The sequence below is a fragment of the Mesoplodon bidens genome (genome assembly GCF_964165515.1).
Source record: "Mesoplodon bidens genome assembly, chromosome: 8".
NCBI lineage: Eukaryota > Metazoa > Chordata > Mammalia > Artiodactyla > Ziphiidae > Mesoplodon > Mesoplodon bidens.
In genome coordinates, this window is record NC_138165.1 from 52,198,529 (window position 1) to 52,219,644 (window position 21,116).

At 44.1% G+C, this 21,116-nt stretch overlaps 1 protein-coding gene and 1 long non-coding RNA gene across 5 annotated transcripts in view; one reads left to right on the plus strand and one right to left on the minus strand.

Moving 5' to 3' along the window:
* Window positions 1-592: 592 nt before the first annotated feature.
* On the minus strand, window positions 593-3,272 carry LOC308621257. Its single transcript, XR_014016434.1, has 3 exons — window positions 2,995-3,272; window positions 1,448-1,598; window positions 593-1,343 (listed from the first exon to the last, which is right to left on the minus strand). It is a non-coding gene; the product is annotated as an uncharacterized lncRNA (long non-coding RNA).
* Window positions 1,543-21,116, plus strand: part of ZEB2 (zinc finger E-box binding homeobox 2) — a 131,307-nt gene continuing 111,733 nt past the window's right edge. For 2 of the 4 annotated variants that reach the window (XM_081241584.1, XM_081241585.1), the window contains exon 1: window positions 4,078-4,328. In XM_081241584.1, the coding sequence (XP_081097710.1) occupies window positions 4,256-4,328 (73 nt within the window). In that variant the 5' untranslated portion in view covers window positions 4,078-4,255. Of the gene's footprint in view, window positions 1,619-4,077; window positions 4,329-21,116 lie in introns of those variants that run through there. The other 2 variants (XM_081241586.1, XM_081241583.1) reach the window with 2 other exon arrangements.

The following is a 21,116-nucleotide window of genomic DNA, read 5'->3' on the forward strand; positions in this document are numbered from 1 at the left end:
CACAGTTCTCTAAGAAATTGAGCCTGAACCATTGGAGGCTAAGAGATTTCTTCCTTTTCCGATAAATGTCTGTGCTCAGCATCCTCAAATTTGGCTGTCTTTATTTACTTCTATATTAGTTCCAATTATGTGCAGTGTAAACCAGCTTTTTGATTAACAAAACAGCAGAGCATTGGTTAAGAACACTTAAACTTCAAAAAAAATTCCCCTGGGAAGTGGGCTCTGAATTGGTTAATAATGTGCAGTACTTGCTAAATTGCTGACTTCCAGATGTGGAAAATATCTTTCTTGTTTAGAACCTATGTAACCTGATTGGATTACGACAGAAGCGTCACGTTGGAAGCTTTTGAGTGATTATTTAATTAACCATACAGTAGAAAGCTGTATTCTCCAGGAAATCCCTTCCATATTTACATAACCAATCCCTTCAGAGCAAAGGTGGAGTCTTTTCTTTTTAATTTTACTTTAATTGCAATATCAAAAAATATATACTCCAAAACTTAGACCCCATGCCGTTTAATATGGTGATCTTCCTTCGCTGCTAAGTTCCTCTATGGCCTTTCTCCTTTTCCTCCTGTCTCCCTGCACCCACTCCCTCACTTTGTAGTGAGGTCTCCGTGAGATGTGGAGAGATTCAGAGATCGGTCAACTCAGCAACTCAGCGCTCTATGTTAATTTACTTAAGAGACCCTTTTAAAAAATGCCAAACCACTTTTTAGTATTGGGATCCAATCCAGAAATTCATCACACACACACACACCGCAACACACACGCCCTAAAATGCAGTTCACATGAACCTTTTTTTTTTTTTTTCCTGGCTCTGGCATCTTAAAAGATTAAAAAAAAAAATTAAGAAAAAGGGCAAAAAATTTAGTTCCAGAAGCCGTGCTGAGAAATCCACACAATTTAATGTGCATCTCAAATCCGGTCATTAGAGACATCTGTATAAGAAGAGGCGATCTGGATTGAGGAACCGGGATCTTTCCCTTTAACTTTCGCCCCTTAGAGTTCTCCAGTTCTGTGAATGGTGTGCACCGTTTTCCGCCCTGTACTCTGTAGGATTTAGTGATGAGGATAATGATGCCAAAGGCTTGACGGGGGGGGGGGGGGGCGTGGAGAAGGGAGGGAGGGAGGCGAGAGGGAGGGAGAGAGGAAGGGAGGGAGGTGGAATTTCATTTCTTCCACTAAAGCGTTTGCGGAGACTTCAAGGTATAATCTATCCCAGATCCTTTCCCAGAGAGAAACTTGGCGATCACGTTTTCACATGATGCTCACGCTCAGGGCGCTTCAATTATCCCTCCCCACAAAGATAGGTGGCGCGTGTTTCAGGGTCTCTCTCTCTCCTACAGAAAAGAAAAAGAAAAAAATGTCATTAGAAGAGGCGTAACACGTCAGTCCGTCCCCAGGTTTGTGTTTCCTGGAGTGGCCGAAAGAGATCAGTTCTAACCTGCTCCGCAGGAATAACGGTCCTGCCTCCCGACACTCTTGGCGAGGTTTTGTACAGTTTGCTCCGGGAGCTGTTTCTTCGCTTCCACCTTTTTCTCCCCCACACTTCGCGGCTTCTTCATGCTTTTTCTTCTCACCATTTCTGGCCAAAACTACAAACAAGACTTCGCAGGTAGGTTTTTTTTTTCCCCCTTTTCTCTCTTTTTATTCCTTTTCGGCATGGTCATCCCCCACCCTCCTTTTACGATTTTCTCCTTTTAAGTGGGGATGTGAGTCTGAAGTGAGGAGGAGTGTCTGTGGGTAGGAATTTCAGGTGGGTTTAGCTCCTTTATGGAAAGCTTTTCCCAAGAGTGACTTCTTCGATTTCTCTTGCACTCCCTCTCTCTCTCCTTCCTTTTCTCTCCTTTTTTCCTCCCCCAAATAATTTGCCCTGTACCTGCCCATTCAGGTAACCAAAGGTGCCTTTTACTACCCAGCCTGGGAAAAGTTTTATTGAGAACTATGTGGTTGGAATAAAAACTCTTCAAGGGGAGAGATTCTGCTCTGTTTTCATGTCTAATTCCAATTCATTGTATTCAGCAATTAGAACTTGGCAAATACCTGTTAATAATTACAAAACTTGATGGATACAAACCTACCAAATTCGGGAGCAAGTCTTTCTCTTAGATATGGCAGTCCAACCTTTCCCACTGAAGAAGGCTGTTTTCTAAGTAGAAAGTTGCCTGTTTTTGTCTGCTTAGCGAGTTTCATTTCTTTATTTCATTCTTTGTGTGTGTATGTATGTGAAGTAACACCTCACTTCTGTGATGATAAATAAAGAAGTGAAAGTCCTCATGGAACTTGAGTCGTTTACCAAAGTGGGGAGGGGGGGGAGTCACTACAGCTGGGAAGAAAACTGCCGTCAGGATATTAGGGTTGTAAATGAAGGATAACTTTTGAAATTGTATTTCAAGTGGCAAAGTATTAATGATATAGACATGGATTTCACAGGAGACATAGACACACGAAAATATCCCTTTCCACACTTTGGCACTGAAAAGTCGAGAAAGAGAGCAGGAGTTCCCAGGAGCAGTGGTGAGCCCGGCTAACATGAATGTGTTTATCTCCCACCTTCTTATATATTTTAATTGCTCCCCCTATAATGATGAAGGCAAGATTACTAACTCCAGAGTTAGAAATAACAGGCAAAGCTGAAGTTTACAGCACAAATGCCCTGTCTGTCCCTCACACACACACATGCTCATAAAACTAGCAGCTTACTTTATTAAACATGTATTTATATGCAATCGTGTGTAAGTCTCAGCATGAATACAGACAGGCCAGCTGCTTCCTCCCAGACACTTGTGTGACCACTGCTTTATTTCAGGATTTTCCCCAACAATTTCAAATCCATAGGAAAGCCAAGAAATAACAAAATGTGTCAAACTTAAAAGTCTCCCACTATGTCTAGGTTAAATTCAAGGTGCTTTCTAAATCATCCACTTCCCCTTCTCTCTGCCGCCCCCCAGCCCCACCCCTCTCAGCAAATGTGTGGAAACTGATACTCACTTTCCAGGTTTTCCGCAAAGCTTCTAGCACGGGAGACAATAGGTGCGGGGCGTGGGGACTGAGTGTGTTCGGCAGAGAAGGGGTTAATGGCCCTTGTGTTACAGTTTGCATCTGTTACATCTTTTATAGCCCCCTGTTTAAACTAATCCTCGAGGCACAGCATCTTCCCAACCTCCACCGAGTTGCAGGATTCTCCTCCTCTCCTGCCTGCCTCCGAGGTTCCCCTTCTCCAAGTTTTGACAGTTTCAGCTGAAAAAATGCAGCGCCTCTCTCGATTTTTAGGTACAAAAGTTTCGAAGCCAGAAAAGGATACGATCATTTAGTCGAGCTTAAAAGTATTGCCGTATAGCGGTTGGACTTTCTCTTTCCTTTCTTGAGGGGAGAAAATTTTCTCCTGGAACTCTTTAAGGGAACTAGGGCGGGGGAGCATGGGTGTGAGTGAGGTGGGGGGAAATAAGTAAATATTGTCAAAGCGGCGAAGGTGGTGGCGGCGGGGGGGGGTTGCTGGGGGGAGGGACAGTGTCCGAAGAGGCTTATAATTATATTTCTTATTGCGGCGTGAAACGGGAAATCCTAATTTGGGGGCGGGGGTGTGAGGGGGAGGAAGAGACAGTGCCTCGATCAACTCCGACAGGGGAGGGGAGGGGACGCGGGGCGAGTGGGCTTCCTATAATTACTATTATCAATTTGACCGAGTGTGCTTCATCCGGGAGTTGTTTCGCGTTGTTTGTTTGTTTGTTTGTTTGCTTCCTCGGGGGAATGGGGAGGGGGGGTGAGTGGGGGGGGAGACAAGATGAGAGCTACAGAGAGCCTCGCCTCACCCCAAGTTCCCGAGCCGGGCTGAGGACTTTTCGGAGGAAAAGGTCCGCCTAGCCCTGAGCCAAGCAGCCTTACTGTACCGCCGTGTGCATTCCCTCATACGGTCAGGAGTTATGACTCATTTTGAAGATGTAATTCTTGTCTCTCTGATCCCCTCGCGGGTGCAACACACCAAACAGTAACAAACACAAAGCGCCTCGGGGCCAAGGCTGGGGGTGGGAGGCGGGGAGGGGGGCCGCCGGAGTTTCGCTTTGGCGTTGGGGGGGCCGCGGATGGGTGCTCGCCGGGGCCCTGGCCCGGCTCCCCTGGGCGGCCCGCGCGCGTCTCAATGGGCGCGGGCGATGCCCACATTGTCGCTGTGTTTGGTTGCTAGATCGAGCCTGCGTGCTGCCGAAGCAGGGCGCCGAGTCCATGCGAACTGCCATCTGATCCGCTCTTATCAATGAAGCAGCCGATCATGGCGGATGGCCCCCGGTGCAAGAGGCGCAAACAAGCCAATCCCAGGAGGAAAAACGGTAAGAAGCGGCCCGAACCAAACTTTTCCGGGCCGCTCCGCGGCTCCAGACCCGGGGAGAAGGAGGGGGAAAGGGAAAAGCAACCGAGGCGGCGGCGGCGGCGGGCGCCCAGGGCTCGCGGGCGAGCCTCTCTCCGCGGCCGGCGCCGGAGCTCGGCGCGCGCGGCGACTGGACGGGGGGTGGGGGGGGGGAGTTGGGGAAGTGCCGGGCAAAGTGAGCGCCGGGGGGCTGCGAGCGCTGGGGTCCGGCCGGGGCCCAGCGCCCCCACCCTCGCCGCCCTCTGCGCCCCCGCCCGCCCGCCCTCCCTCCGCCTCCGCCTCCAGCTCCACCAGCGCCCGGCCCGCCGGCTCTCCGGCCGGGCTGCGTGAGCGTCCGGCGAGGGCAGGGCGGGGGCCCGGGCGACTGGTCGCGCGGGATCCCCGGGGCGGGGGCGGGGCGGGGGTGGCAGAGGGACTGCGAGAGCGGGAGAGGGGGCCCGGGGCTGTGCCTCTGGCAAGGCTTAAAGTTTCTTTGCCGGAGTCGCCCGGTCGCCTCTCGGTACGCCAAGTAACGGTCCGCGGGCAGCGGGGCCCGGCCGGGCGCGCCGGGACCCCGGGGTGGGAGGGACTCGGCCGGCCCCGCGCGGGGTCCGGCGAGGTCCACGCGGGCTCAGGGGCGGGTGGTTCCTCTCCAGCGGGCGCTGGCCCCGCGCCGGGGGCTGGCGGAGTCGCAGAGCGCAGGGAGACTTTTCTGGGCAGTTTCGACATGGTCAGGAGTCCGTTATCCAGGCTGAGTCAAGAAGGAGGAAGGAGGTGCGGGGTGCGAGGGGGACACGCAGAGCAGAGATGGGAGATCAAAGGCGTGACAGTTTAGTAGGTCCACCTTAGAAAGAGTCAGAAAAGGAACAGAGTGAGAGAGGGAGACAGACACACACAGAGAGAGAGATACCCCCTAGGTAATACCCCCAAACAAAATCGTGGGAATAAAAGAGAAAAGTGATTGGCAAGAGCGCAGAAGGCGCCTGGGGGAGGGGAGAGAGCTGGGGACCGGAGAGGGTGCCGGGGATAGCTGACGGAGGATACTGAGTTTTTTTTTTTTTTAAACCAACCCCCCAAAACAAACAAGAGAACTAGCGCCAGCTCAGACTGGGAAAGGAAACTTCTCGCTCCCCTCGCTCTCAGCCTGATCATCCGGCGCGGGGCCGCGTTGACGCTCCCGAACTGGACGCGGGGACGCGGCGCCGGCCCGGCCTCCGGCCTCCCGCAAGCCCAGCCCGCGCCTCGCGGGGACCACCGGGGCCCCCTTGGAGCAACTTTCCTCTAGGGAAGACAATTGTGTGCGCCCCCGGCCTGCCCCTGAGCTGCGCGGCCCGGGAGGGGGCTGCTGGGGGTGCAGTGAGGGGCGCTGGAAGGAGAAAACACAAAGACGAGGGAATTTTGATTAGAGACAAATGATGCTTCTCTCTGTCTCTCTCTAGGTTTCGTGTGTGTGTGTGTGCGCGCGCGTGTACGTGTGCGCGTGTGTGTCTTTTGCTTGTTGTGGTAGAGGTGTCGAGCCATATGGGGGAGTGATAGAGGAATTTTAGTCAGAAAGTGTTCGTTATGTTATCCTGCCTTTTCCCTTTGTGCTGCCTTTGATCTATTTGCTTGGCTTAGTATTACAAAAAAACAAGTACAATAATATATTCCGAGCTGCTTCCCCAAGATCCAGTTCAGGCTGCCTCTTTTTAAGTCTCTTTCTCTCTCTCTCTCTCTCTCTCTCTCTCTCTCTCTCTCTCTCTCTCTCTCCCTCCCTCCCTCTCTCTCTTAATTTAATTTTTCTTCACTCTAGTGTCTGGCATTATTTAAGGTGGTCCTTACACTGGAGAACTCCCCTTCCCCATCTCTGGGTAATTTAGTAGACACTAAAATTACACCTAGTGCCCCCCTCTCTCTTGTGTTTCCTCTGTTCCTTTTATTAAATGTTGGTTATTGATTTTCTAAAATCAATGTCTATTGTGGGGCTTTTTCCCCCCCTTACAAGTATCTAAAGCACATTGCTGATCAACTGGATAACAAAAGCTTCGTGTCAAGGAGGCTTTTTTTCTTTTTCTTATGTTAAACAGTCATTTTTTGAGAGAAAGGAAAATAAGACTTAAAGCAAGGTTCCCAGAAGTGTTCTTTTGCAGGAGAGACTATTTAGAATGTTTGTTTCTTCTTGTCTGCCTCCTCCAGCCCCCTTCGGGATTTTGCCACTGTTGACCAGCCTGGCCTCTGCAGTGAAGTCGGGCCAGAGCCCAGGTCTGAAAAAACAGAATGCTCCAGGCTTCCTGGGAGCCCTGGGGCGGGGGCTGGCAGAGGGGGAAGCCTGCTGGGGGCTTCGCAGGTGGAACAGAGTGCCAGGGAGGTGCTCAGCCGTGGACACTGCTTGGTGCTCAGAAATGGACACCATTTCCCCTCCGCCCAGCCACTAACTTGGGAGAAGCCTCAGCACTCCGAAGTGGAAAGTTGAATTGCACATTTTAAAGGCATTTAGCCCAGACCCTGCACATTTAACAGCAATAATTATTTCCCAATAGTCTGTGGGAAAACATGCTGTGTATTGGTTACTTGTCAGTGTTTTGTTTTGGGATTAATCTGACTGAGCAATGTCCTGGTTTTGAGAAGCAGGTAGAAGAGTTTTTTCCCCTCTTTTTTCATTTTCTTTCTCATCAAGCACGTATCCAGTGCCTTTCCCTTTGGGAATTGCTAGGATTTATCTGAACTGAGTGGATTTTTCTTCTTTCCTGGATTCATGGAAAAGATGTCACTTTTGAGCTTGTGTCTTTGCTGATAACACTAAATATAATGATACTTATCAAAATCATATAGAAATTCCTGGAAAGGAATAATGGTACTACTAATCATAGAAGTAGAAGCTGCGTGGGGAAAAAAGAGAGAGAGAGATGGTCATCCAGGAAACTAGAATGGCACTTTATATAATTTTAATGAAGTCAACAGTGTATATATAGACTAAGGCGACAAGGAGATAAAACGTGTAAAGCAGTATGTGTGTGTTTGAAAGGCTGGTCAAGAACGTGGGTTAGAAGACGATGCTGTATGCAATTATTAAAAAGCAAAGGAGAAGGAAGCAGCTCAAGGAAAACAAATATACAAAGAGAGAAACAAGAATCTAAAATCCAGCCTTCAAGATTCTCAGGCTAGCAAGATGCCTGGCAAAGACAGTGCCAGCGCCAAGTTAATCCATAGCGGACGGTCTCCTTTCCCCCACATGGAAAGGATGAAATCTCTTCCCAGAAAATAAGATGTGCAGGAGGCAAGGGGGAGAGGGGTGAGGGGGAAGGAGGCAAAAAGCAAGTTGCCCGAAGACAAGAATGTGTGTCGGTTTCAAGAAAGTTCAGTCAGATGATCTTCGGTCGCCTGACTCACTTTGTAATACTTTCACTGAAGCTGGAGAGGAGGGGGAAAACCCAGCCCCCCTTCTCACTCCCCTGATTATACCCCACTATCTCCACACAGCCTTCGAGGCAGAAATGAGCACTTAGGAGCGGGAGATGCCCGGCGGCTGCCTGCCACTGGGGCGGCCCGGTTGTAACTTGCAAAGTTTGTTGCTTTAGCCCCTGATTCGGGCTTGGGCTCCTGGGGATGCTCCGGCTACCCTCCTGCCTCCTGTGGAGCCTGGGAAGATGGGCCTTCCTCCCCAGTCCATCACCTCCCAGCATCAGCCTCTGAAAAAAACTCACACAGACACATTGCACGTTTTCACAAAAATCAAACCCGGAAACTGCTTGTTTCAGAAAAGGGAATGAAGTTGTCTTTTAAATGAACACTGAATTAGGAGTGGTGGGGAAGAGGAAATGGCAGAAAGAAAGAAAAGTTAAATTTGATTTTTCTTCAAAGTTTCAGCTAAAGGGTTAGGCATTGTATGGTAGAGTGGGGGAGGTTTTTACCAACGCCTTTGGTCTCTGATTTTCAGTGGGAAAGAAAAGGGATAAAGTTGGATGTTTTCAGGGCTTTAGATCCTAGAGGAGAAACAATCAGATGAGCAGAAATGATTATCCCTGTTTAAGATAAGCCCTCACTCCCTTAACCACTTCCTGAAAGGGAGTGGAAGCGCTGGTGGTGATGCTTAGAGGCAGTGGAGGACTGAAAAGTTGTTCCCTTTTCAGAGATGCTTAAAGGAAAAGGAAAAGAAATGCAAGCAGCCCCTTCTTCAGGATGTGGCTCCTGTCTCTCCTTTCTGAGAGGTGAAGTTGGCATGGGGCGGCCGTGAGTCAGAGCCCCTCAGTACACTCTGAGGCAGGGAAGTTTCCTTCGGATTGCAGTCGGTCCAGACTTGGTGTTCCTTGCGAGTGTGGAAATCTTTTGCAAGTAGCTTTCTTATAAAGTTGATGAGGTTATAAGGAGGCTGTTTTGCTGACTCTCAAAGCACTCAGAGGCAGTTTATGTGGCAGGTACCAGCTCTGAGGGCGCTCCAAAGATATCGGTCTCCATCCTTTTCTCTCTGTGAAGAGCACCTGCAAGTTTTGTCATGCTGCACGCACACTAGGCTGGGGGCTATGTATCCAGACTGATCTATTTGTTTTATTTTGGTTTGTAAAAATTCAGGCAATTGGGGTAGAAACATGCCTTCCTTCGTAACAGAGCCAGCAGCCTGCTGGCATCCAAAGCGTGATTCTCCACCCGGGGTAAGGGTGGGCTAAGGATTTTAAACTTTACATTATTTCTCTGTTGCCACATAAAGATAAATTCACATCTTCAAGCATTTATTTCCAAATACGAATAAAGCCAAGGTTAATGTTCCCCAGTAAACTGCTATGTCATATGTTTCAGGTGCTTCCTCTCTTGCTTGCTTAATTTACTCAAAGTAAAGAAAATTCCAAGAGGTTATCAAAGACCCTAATGCCGTATTAAGAATCTTTCCTGGGAAAAATGTGTGTCTACCCTGAAGGTAGGAAGGGAGGGTGTTGCTAGCTCTCTAAGCAGTGCCGCGTTTATTCCAAGATGTGGGAGATTCTCTTCCTTACAACAGTTTTTGTCATCTGCATTCTTCCAAGGCTTTTAAAGGTGCATTTTCTTCCGTGTGAAAGAGAACTCTTTGTCCTTTTCCTCTCCAGCACCGTGGCTTCCCAAGGTAGACACTATTTTGTGCCTGTCACAGAGAGAGGGAGTGCAGGTTTGCAATGCTCACAGACAATTGATTGTCTGCCCTAATGTGTTTCATTTACATGTTTATAACGTCAATGGTGCTGGGGTGTCCACTGTACCATTCATTCCCGCATTCCCACAAGGGGGCAATTGTCTGAATGGCCAAGTCAGACACCTTTTTGATTGCTCTTTGGTTGTCTTTTTAGAGCAAAGAGATAAAGGGGGAAAATCTGTGATGCAGAAACACTAGTTGAAAATATACAGAATTAAATGTCACCACAAAAGCAGATGTTAACATAAGCCCAAATATGCTTTTTAGGCAAGATGTGAAGGTTGAGAAAAATAATTCAGAGCAGAGGGAAGGATGATTTAAAACCAATAAATATAGTCCTATTCCCCCTCCCTATTTCTTTTCTTTCTTTAGCAATCAGAAGATGAAATGTGATTTTCCTTTTCATTTTTAAGCCTTGAAACATCTAGGCACCTCTTCCTTGTATGTTTGCTGTGATTTGTGAATTTGTATACATTTACATAGCTCTGTTTATGCCAACAACATCAGCTTACCAGTCGGAAAAAATCTATTGAATGACTATTTGGGCTGTGGGGAGTGTAAACTTTTAAAAAGTAAGATCCAAGTATTTCTTCATCAAGCCTTTTCTAAAAGGCAAGCACTAATAATCAGTAGACTCTGTGGAAGTCTTTGCCTTAATAGCTGCGTGCCGAATACTTTCATCTTGGGTGACAGTCGTGTCAGGGTGAGAGCTCTCAGGAAAAGTGTAACTCCTAGTTACAAAGTAAATAAAGAATTTTGTTTTAAGGTGTTCTGTACTGTTTTTATACTGTGTGTGTGTGTGTGTGTGTGTCTTATGTTTCCTCTGAGGGAGGTGAGAGGAAAAACCATCCACGCGTGTGTGTTTTGGCTTTTCTCTTCACGCAGTTCTCCCCTACATATTATGCATGTATGTATCACGCAGGAATACACCTGCTTAAAAAAAAAAAGATTTCACAGTTCAGATGGTGCCTGGCTGGTTCATTTAGGTAATACAGCTATTAGAAGTTGGTCTGATTTCGCGTGTGGTCTATAAGGAGAGAAAATACTAACTCTTGTGGCATCTGGTGGGAGGTAAACACAGGGGGGGGGCGGAGGACTTTTATAATTTTGAAGGAAATTGGGGAGGAAAAAAAAATCACCAGTCTGTGAAAAGATTTTTGCCTCTCCGGGAAGACACACACAGTAGCTGCACCGTTAGCTGAACCCCTGACACGGCGGTCTTTTGAATGCCTTAGGTATGATTTCACTTTCGCTCACATCAATGCTGACCTGAATGCCTTTCATATCTGATCCGCTGTGTCTCTCCCAGTAAACATCCCCTGAGGGGAGAACAAAGAAAGGAGCTCTTCTTCTTCTTAATCACAATTCAGCCCTTTCACCGCCGGCAGGCTCCATTTGCATTCTGCCACAGAAAGCCAAGATGAAAAGAAAGAGAGAGAGAGAGAGAGAGAGAGAGAGAGAGAGAGAGAGAGAGAGAGAGGGTAGTAGCTGAGTAAAATAAGTGAGGTGTTTGTGGCTGTTTGTTGGGCTTTCCCTAGTTACCAGCCTTATATAGTTGATGCTTAACCAGGCCCTGTCCCTCCTGACAGGCATATAGTGTTACAAGATGGCATGTCTGTACTATTCATGGCCACCCGCTCAACACTTGAGGTAAAAAGTGTCAGAGAAGGATCAGATTCTCCCCCAGAAGCCTGTTAGACTTGGGTCAGGTGTGTGGACTTCCCACTCTGGAGTGCTGCCTAGTATTTGGCTCTTATTGTTTACCTTCAGGCCAGGGGGGGCGCGGGCCCTGGGGGTGGAGGGGGAGCTGGAGAGCTCAGGAGGGGAGAAGCGGGGAGCGTCTCCAGAGGCCCTGGTCTGCTTTCAATGATGGGTGTCTGGCCCAGAGAAAAAGGGAGAAGTTGCTTACACCCAGCCTGAACGCACTGATACATCTTCAGGAAAACTGGAAAAGACTTTCCCATTTTTCCCCCTGACTTTTTATGATAATTCATATTTTCAAATGAAAGGGGAAAAAAGCCAAGAAAGAAACTCTCAAATGAGCCAAAAAGGAGAAAAAAAAAAATCTCTGAAAAGAATTTTAGGGGGAAAAGTTGGTCTATTTTAAAAAGCTTTGAGGGCTGTAAAGTGCCACGTTTTTCACACCTTCTTCATACTTTTTTTTCAGATTTTTTTAGTATGTTTAACATTTGTGAGATGACAGCCTTTTTGTATCTCAAACTGGATGCTTCAAGATTTGTAGGGAGGGGTTGGTGGTATTCACGTTCTCTTGAGAGAGAAAGTTTATGCCTAAAGGGCTCCTTCTTACTGGGAACTGTTTAAACCCTTGCAGGCGAACCTGTCAGGTTTTACTCTGCTATTTGCCTCCATTTTCAACATGCAAAAGTAACATGCAGTTAATGGTATTTGAATGAGACCACAGCAAGAGCAGAAACCTCTCGTGACAACTTTTCAGCTACATTATCTTGCTCCTAAACTGTCTTGTCTGTTTTTTTTTTTTTCCTTTCTGAAACCACTTTTAAGATACCAACAGTTTTTTCTTCAACAATTAGGTTAAGCATATAATGTGGGCACACACGCACACACACGCAACTTTGGAAGTGCGGTGGCTTCAAACAGCAGAGTGAATAATTGGAAAGTGGGGGGGGCTTTTGCGATAGTCATTGTGACAGATTTCACTTATAAGAGCAAAACTAGCAGAGATATTAGAAGTTGTACACGAGCATGTGATAGAGATTCCTGGTTTTTTTTTTTCTTTTTCCCAGAAGATTTACAGAATTTACAAAAAGAGATTATCCCTACACCTTCCACCCCTCCTATCCACCCCCATGACCCAAGCAATGAAGGATTTAGGCAGATTTACTTCAGTAAACACCTTTGGACACTTGGGGGAAAAGTGGGAGTCTGTTTGCAAAAGGAGGCTTTTGTTAAGTGAGGTACCGGGATAATGCTTTACCAGGCAGCTGTGATATGAACCTACCCAGCAATGCAGGAACACTCTTTAACTCTTTGAGTGCCTGGCCTCTTGCGCTCAGCAGATAAAATCCTGGCTTTCCAAAGACACTCAGAATTCTGGCTCTAGCAGTTTGTTATTCAGGCAAGTCTTGTAGACATGAAAACTGTTCAAGCTTTTAAGACAATGTGGTTTAATTAGATGAGGTGGACTTACATTGCTCATAAGCCCTCCAAATGGTGGTTTATAATTGGCAAGGGAAAAGAAAAAAAGAAAGGAATCACATTAAAAATTCCAGGAAATACTTTAGAAAAGTTATTTTCATTTCCAGCTTTTAAGATATTAGACTACGGTAGCTAGAGGGAATGAAGCAGCTGGGGCCTCTCTCCTCACTATAAAAGACACCAGAAGTTTGTGATGAAGAAAGGGGTTTCAGCTGGAAAAGGTGTAAGAGACCAGCTCGGACAGTGACATTAACGCAACCCTCGCATCTTTTCAAGGGGGAAGTGTTGCCTGTCTTTAGGAGCTTGGGAGGTTATGTGAACCTCAAGATTCAGGGCCCCAGGAAGGCTGTTACCAACTTGAGACTTTTCAGAGCAAGCAGAGAGACATTTCCAAGAGGAAGGAGTTAATTGTTATTTTTTGCTGGGCATAAGAATAACTTTTCAGGTGTTGCATTTGGGCTTAAATAAGATTGCCTTATTTCGTTTCGAAAAAGAGTGGAGGTGTCAATGTTCGAGCAGCCACGAATGTGTGAGAAAGTAAAGGGTATGAGACATGACAGAATTAAAGGTGTTTGCTATGTTGTTACACCGTGTGTCAGGCTGCAAGCTCCCTTTGTCACAGCCTCCTGGTGATTTGACAGCGCAGATCTACTTCCCTTCTAGGTGAGACAGCATTTTTTAACTGGAGTTATAAATATGGTACCCCCTTCGCATTGCACCCAGTCTCCCAGATCCGTGAATCCTATTGGAAAGCATCTTGCCCTGAGACACAATGAACAAGTGCTGTATACAGGGGGCTGTGCGCTCAGGGGCCGGGCATCGCCAGCATCACAGTAGCTGGCATTGACTGTTGTTTGGCAGGAAGGTCTTTTGCCAAATCATTCAATAATTAAGTTTTATGTTTTTTGTATGAATGACCAAGCATGCAGTATTCCTTCTCAAATCAAAGGGAGGCTTAAAATTACTTTTTGAACACTTTCAGACCATGGTCAGGTCACAGTTTGGGGGCTGAATTAAAATGATCTCATTCATGATCTAATTGAGGTTGGCAAAACCTAAGCAGTAGCAGGAGTACATAAATATAAATCAAAGACCAAAATTTAGCAAATCATATCATTTGCTAGAAATCTGCTCATGAATTATTCTCCGATTGCCAACCCAGAAGTTAAACTTTGTCTCCCCTCCACAATGGTAACTGCGCATATTTTTTCAGGCTCCTGACAGGAAAGTTAGAGAGGCTGAAAAGAGAAATGAGAAGGAAGATGATCAACGTCTCATCAGATATTGTGTGTTTGTGACCCAAGAAAGTATGAGAGCTAATAAAGCCATGTACATTACCATGGAGGCTGCAGTCTGTGTTAGAAGTTATTTGGGGCTTCTGAAAACCAGACTTTGGAAGAGCAAGCAGCACATAAAGGCATGGGAGGGGAGCAAACATTTGAGAAAGATCTGATTGAACTTTGCTTTCTTTTTTCAATTGAGGAATGTAATCATCATAGTGATTCCTGATTTTTTTCAAACAAATTTAGTTCTATTACTGAGCCGAGTCGAGAGGATGAGATTTGAAGTAGTCGTTAGAATTAAAAGACAGTACACAAATGTTGGCGTACATATTTAAGGTGCTTTTCATTCTTTTTTATTTTTTTGAACATTACTATAAAATTAAAACTCCAGATAATTTTCCTTATAATCCATGGGATTAAATGCCATGTTCTATTATATGTAATCCATTTTTAGTTGTTCTTCATTTTTCTTAGTTGCCGTGTGTTATTTCAGCCTAAACCCACACACAGTCTAAACTGGAGGAGACCTGATTCTGAACTTCAGTATTTTGAAGTTAACATTTTTAAGTCCCACTTAAATGAAGATATTCTTTCAAGCAAACAGTAAACACAGAACTGGTCAGTTTAGCAAACTTTATCACAAGAGCAAATACATGAAGTTGTGTTTTTAAATCATGATGATAAAGGAGAAACATTTTAAAATAATCTCAGATGATGGAGGTGAATAACTGCATTCTTTTGGGAACAGGTAATTGACATTAATGATTTCCTGTGACAAAAAGGCAAAACATATCCTAACATAAAAAATTATAATGGATTCCTCCTTTACATTGCTAATATAGCAATATAGTGATTTTTGTTCTTTATATACTGTTTCATATTTCCTTTTATAATCAACTCTGGGAAAGAAAGGTACTCCTGACAAGGTGATAGACACCCCTTCCCCAAAATAAGTAATCAATAACAGATCGACAGATTAAGATATCATGCTATTTAAGATCTGAGATTTTTTTTGCTCTCTTAAATGAATGAATAAGTTTAAAGGAATATAGTGTCCAAGTGATCTACAAATGTAGTAGATAACTTTCACTGTTTTTAATTTTAAATTGTATTTCTATTGTTTTATATATCTAAGTAACTGTAATCAAGGAAACTTTGCATTTTGCCTATTCTTGGAGGTACCTAAGTTTCTATTTTAGACACAAAGCACATCAGTGGAATTGTTTCACATCATGAGATTTCTCAGTTTTAAGAGGTGAGGTTTATATATAAAGAACTCAGTAAACTGTTTTCATAATAAATAAACCCATTAAAAGGGGAAAATCTCTAAGCAAAATGGTTGTCCTCTAAAGATTTTCCATCACCTTTGCTCTGCTGATGGGAATTTGAAAACTAAATAAAGCCTATGTGCACACACACACAGATGCACCCTAGGGCCCCAACTCTGGGACTTTTTAACTACAATTTTATAGTTTGTGAGTGAGATACATTTAAGCAAAAATAGTAGAGGTGAAGAATTAATGTAGACTCCTGTTTAGTAGGATTTATTGTAAGAAAATTGTTCCCTACGCCACATGACTCTTACAAAACTTACTTGCCCCTATTAATCTAAGCTTTAAGTGTATTATCTAGGATAAATTACAAGCTTTGTGCTTTTAAACTGTTTTCCTTTGTTTTCCTTTAATATTATCAACCTTAACACAGATTATGCTAAATTGATTGCAAATTATTATGGCTTTTAAAACAGCATTCAGGAGTTCTGAATAAAGATGGCATTTTAAAGTAGCGTTGACAGTATTTAAAAGAAAGAAAAGAGAAGGGGATTAAACTATACTGAACGCTTAGAAACGTGTAGAGTTTTATACTTGTGCAGATAAAATGTAAGGTAGCCTTGCCCTGTGAAACCAAGACCACAAATGATATGTGTCAGTAGGTTCTTTGATAGGGCTTCTGGCCACAGTGTTTTTGTGCTGTCAAACTGCTATGTTGAACAAACACCTCCTCTGGGACAAAGTGATAAATGCAGAGACAGGCTGGCTTCAACCAGCCTCAGCGACCTCCTCCACCATGTCCCCACCCCCTGGCCCACCTCCCATAGGCCGGCCACCCCTCCACCCTGCTTTGCCCCTTTACCTGAAATTGACATTTAGAGAGAGATGCCCAGGTCTTTTCAAGGTGTCAGTGGTGAGTAATTATTGATACTCCCCAAATCTTATGAATCAGTTCTCCGAAACTGCAGGCAAAGTCCTTTTTCTGGCAGGTTTTATCTAGTCTTTTTTTAAATGGAAATGGACTGAGCGTCTCAACTTTTGCCAACTTGAACTTTTTCCACTTTTGCTTAATCATTTGAAAACCACTTGCTTTCCTCTTGTCTTTCCCCCAGTCACCGGCGTTTTATTTTCTAATGTTCGAGCAATTATGTTGTGCAACAGAAAACAAAATTTTGCCTTAAAAAGTCCAAACACTATTACCTCCTACTTTTCACTTTCCAGCATTCTTTCCGGGCTAACACTTCAAATGTATAGCCAACTGATTTTTTTCCCCCTCTCTCTTGGAGCCATTATTCTCTGACTAAAACCTGTTTACTGGTGCCTTTGTGTGTGCGTTTTTTTCTCCTTGACATTAAATGAATTTCCATCTTCTACTTCTGCAATCTCTAAGAAATAGATAAACCATTATATTTTTTCCCAGCTCGTATTTTAAAGCGGTGATCCTGACAGCAGGACGATTATTGCACTTTATGTTTTAGTGGATGTTTGCTGTTGCTAGTTACAGCAACACTTATCATAAGACAGCAAGAAAAGAGTAGTCCCTGGTAATTAAAGTAATGAAATATTCATTTACTCTACCTTTTCTGTAGTCTCACAAATTAGGCTGCTACATTTAATGCCTGCACTGCCTCTGTTTTTATTATAATGGCAGCTTTCGCATCTGCAATTAGGACTAATTCTGACAGTTACAATTTCTGAGGGATGGTAAACAGTGAAGGAGATGTGCAGCAGAGGTATTACACGTGAAAAGCCCTTGTCTCTTTAACCTTGTTGTTTTTTTTCTCGCAGAGGTTACCTTTTCCCGATGGTGCAAAATCGACTTGACATAACTGTTCATCAGTTTCAGGGTTTTCCCTGGAGGTATTTGCATCAAATCAGCCCAGTCAAGCTTCAAGTTGAAATTGGCAGGCCAGAAACTGACAGGGTAGAGACTGGAAAAGAGACAGCTAAAGTACAGGCAGCAAACTGACAGTAGCAGAGTGAAAGACAGAGAGAGAGAGGGGGAGAGGGGTTGAGAGCGAGAGCTTTTCAACTTTAGTGTAAGGGAAATCTCAACTCCTGTATGGATCTCAGTAGCAACGTATCCTGGAGGAACTTGAAAGGTCGAGAGATTCAGAACACCTTCAGCTAATTCTTACCACTAGGGCTCACCAGCCCTGCTCCAGGGGTTCACTCTCACTTAATCTGATTGGATGCCTGAAGAGGAGTGGGCACACTTAATTAAACCGGAGGAAAGTTCTGAGGCACTTCCTTAGCACTTATTAAAGCTTGAAAGCCAAATCTCATGATCAGTGTTGTAGGAGGGAAATAAGGCGGTTTGGGGTTTTTCCCTGATTGTTAACTTGTAAGAAAGTTAACAATCCTTCTCTTTACCAGGTTTGTCTCCCCAGGTCTCTACTCTGAAGCAGATTAAATGTTCCCAGAGACCAGAGCTCAGGAGACTGGCAGATCAAAAGTTAGTGCATTTTTGTCAACAAAAATAGCCACGTAGCAAAAATTACATTTAAAGAGATACTCCTTTGAATAACACGGGGTTGCAAGTTCTCTTTGTCAAATAACGCCCTCCTATCCTGATAACGGAAGAACATTTATTCAGTTGTTTAAAGGCTAAAAAACCGTGGCAAAAACCTTAAGATAGCAGTGACATTAAACTTTTATTTCACTATCGGGAACGTCACTTTGAGAAAAATTCTATGATTGCAAAACTTCTGTAATTGCTTTGACAAAGAAAACAAATATGAAAAGCGCTCCCTTTGCCCGAGTGCATTTTTTTTCTCCTTTACGTCCTTTTTTTAAAACCAATATTTTCTTTGTCATTCTTCCTTATTTCTTCTAACTTTGGAGGGGGGGAGGTTGGTGTCTTTACTGGATGATTTAAAATCCTCACCACTTTCCAACTAGACTTGGGGGTCGAATAAGCCCTTGCTTTCAAAGCGTCTTCAGGCTCTGTGTATGACAGGCATTGGCTGATCTGCTGATGCCCATTCGACAGGCACTGTTGAACTAAAGTGGTGTGACGGCACAGTTTTGTTAAGCTGTGAACAAAGAGCTGAAGATGCCTTCCTGGCATCGTCCATGTGCATATTGGCCTTGTCACAGTTTTGCTCGATTTAATGCTCAGTTTATTCCTAGATATTAAAACTTAAATTCCGAACAGTATGTTTTCAAATACTACATACCAACTTTATTTTAAAAGCTTCAACTTCAAAGATCCCAGGGTTCATTTGCTCCTCCAATTTCTATGTAGCCAACATTAAAACACAGCTTTGGAAATAAATAGATTGCCAGTAGCCTCTTAGCTGTTATCCATTTAAAAATGGGATTCCAGTCTTAAAAAGTCTTATTAGGGGGAAAGATTTATTTTTCTTTGATCATTGGTTGAAAGTCATCATTTATTTCCAACAGCGGATCCTCGCATAAATTCCTGAGGAAAAGTTACCTTGTGTGCACACGGTCTGGGTAGACTTTTAAAAAGATATGCTATTTAAAAGATATTCAGTTATAAAAGAAACCATTTACAAATACCTGTCAGGGTAGGCACATGGCTACCGTCAGGAAAAAGAGAAATCAAGGGAGTTTTTGTTAAAGTGAGCCCTATTTCGGAGACAGCAACAGAATTAGGATTGAGTCTTAAAAATAAAATAGTTGTTATAAAAGTCCCTGTTCCACAGACAACAGCTAGCTCTTCAAAAGAAAACTGAAGTTTAGTACTAAATTTAGATTCCCGTGTCCGGTTGAATGTGCCTTGAGCTTTATCTCTGCCGGGTTTTTTGTTTCCTCTCTGCCTCTTTTCCTCCCTTCAGGTTGGCTTCAAGTGTTTGCTAAGAGATTAGTTAGCAAGTTTATATTGAGGAGGTAGCCATGGGAAGCAGCTCTCTGCTCCAAGGAACGCGCAGTGGGTCAGAGTGTGAAGATACAGGGAGCTAAGACTGACTAAGGCCCTGATCAGGTACTTTATTTTCTCTTAAAGACACACCCACTCATAGAAAGGTTTGTGGGGTGTCTTCTCATCCCAACAGGAGCACAGATGTTACCACTTTTAGAAACTTCTAAACAAGCATGATGGCTGGAACAACTTCATGAAAAAAAAAATTTAAGTCTGTTGCCAGAACACTCCCTTTTCATTATGCAAAGAGGTTATAATTTGAGATATTCAAGGTTATTTTCACCTCCATTCATAAGACAACATCTTCTGTGTTCTGAGGAAGGTGGCAAAGGAGAGAAAAATATGCAGCAGCATGAAAGTATTGCTGCTAATAACCAGTGAGACTGCACTAAAAATCTGAAATTGAATCTCTAGAGTAAAACACATACAAATTTCCACCTGCCCTAAGCATGCTTTCTTAGCAACGACAGTTTCACGAACTGAAATAAATTGCCTTTTCTTCCAGTAGTAGTAGTTTTACTCAATATCATTTATACCAAATAATTTTCACAGCCAAAAACAGTGATACAGGTAGGGGTAACTAGGCAAGAAAATATTTTATTGTTAGTTTTGTGTAATATTATACATGAAAAAGACACCCCTGCTAGCAACACAGTTAAGATACCCCGGCCTGTTCTTTTAATTTCATGAGAGATTTTTGTGTCCATCGCCATTGGTGTGAACAAGAGTTAGACATGCAAATCTCCCACCTGGCAAGAGAATAAACCTTTTAATATATTAATGGGGCAGATTCTTACTTCACATATGAAGTAAATTCTGGCATTGGTTTGGTGCTTCCTACGAAAACTTTGTTAGCAACTGTTTATAAAGGAGGCAAATAGAAGTTGGTCTGAGTAGCCCTCCTGCTCCAACCCCCAGCTCAACATGATCTGCTGTGTCGTGCTAACTCATAACATTCTATCTGTAAATTGCTCTAAATGAAGCCATAATCCTCGCCATGTTTTATAACAGATGCATGTCTAGAACCAACATGACTTCTCACCTTTTAATGAACTGTCCTAGTTTAGGATCTTCTAAGGAATGGATGTAAAAAGAAGCAAAGTAGAAGATGAAGAGATCTCGTAAATAGTTTCCTTTGAACATCCACAACTGCTTACATGGCCTTTTCCCCTTTTTTCCAGGCTAGCAGAAATGGCATGCCCAGGGCTCATGCAAGCAAGCACATTTTAGAACTATTCATTGGATAATTTGAAAGAGACACCAGCCCTGTGATACCAATGAAGGGCACTGACCGAGAACTTAGTCCTGGGATGGAGACTAGGTGTGACGTTAGTATAAGGAGTTCCTGAAGGAATTTGTGATTCGTGTGAAAACAGGAAACAGAGATCTTCTACCCATTGGTCGGCATCAGGTTTCAAATAAACAGAGATTGATGGCTGCTTTTTTTCTCCCACCCCATTCCTAGCTGAGTGAGGAAGTTCTGCTTCATGTAAATAAGATCTGTGAATTTATCTGCAATGAGGTAGGGCTTTAATGATCAGTATCTGCAAGCCAGGAGCATGAATGTGATCTCACTGTATCGCAGTGTAGAGATGAGATAGTCTAGAGCTACAGCACACCAGTGCATTGTGCCCGGGTGCCGGGAACAATTCTTCCATTTCCAAAGCAGCGACTCTTTCTTTTTCATCATTGTTTCCCTACCTCACTTGTATGCTTCTTCTGATACAGATCTGAGTGAGTTGTGCAAGCTTCAGACTTGCCAGCCCCCAGCTCCCAGGCCTAGTAGAGTAATTCATAAATTTACCATATTAGACTATCAGATTGAAACCAAGGGTTTCTACTAGTGGTGGAATTGGAAAGCCCATTGTTTTGATTATCATTTCATCAGCCCCAACTGATACTAGTGTGCTCAAGGAAAACATACTTCAGTTACAGTTGATTTTCAGATTCCAAAATGGTGCTGCAAAGCCTGTGCATCTCTAATTATATTTTATGCTAGGCTGTGCAATACCAA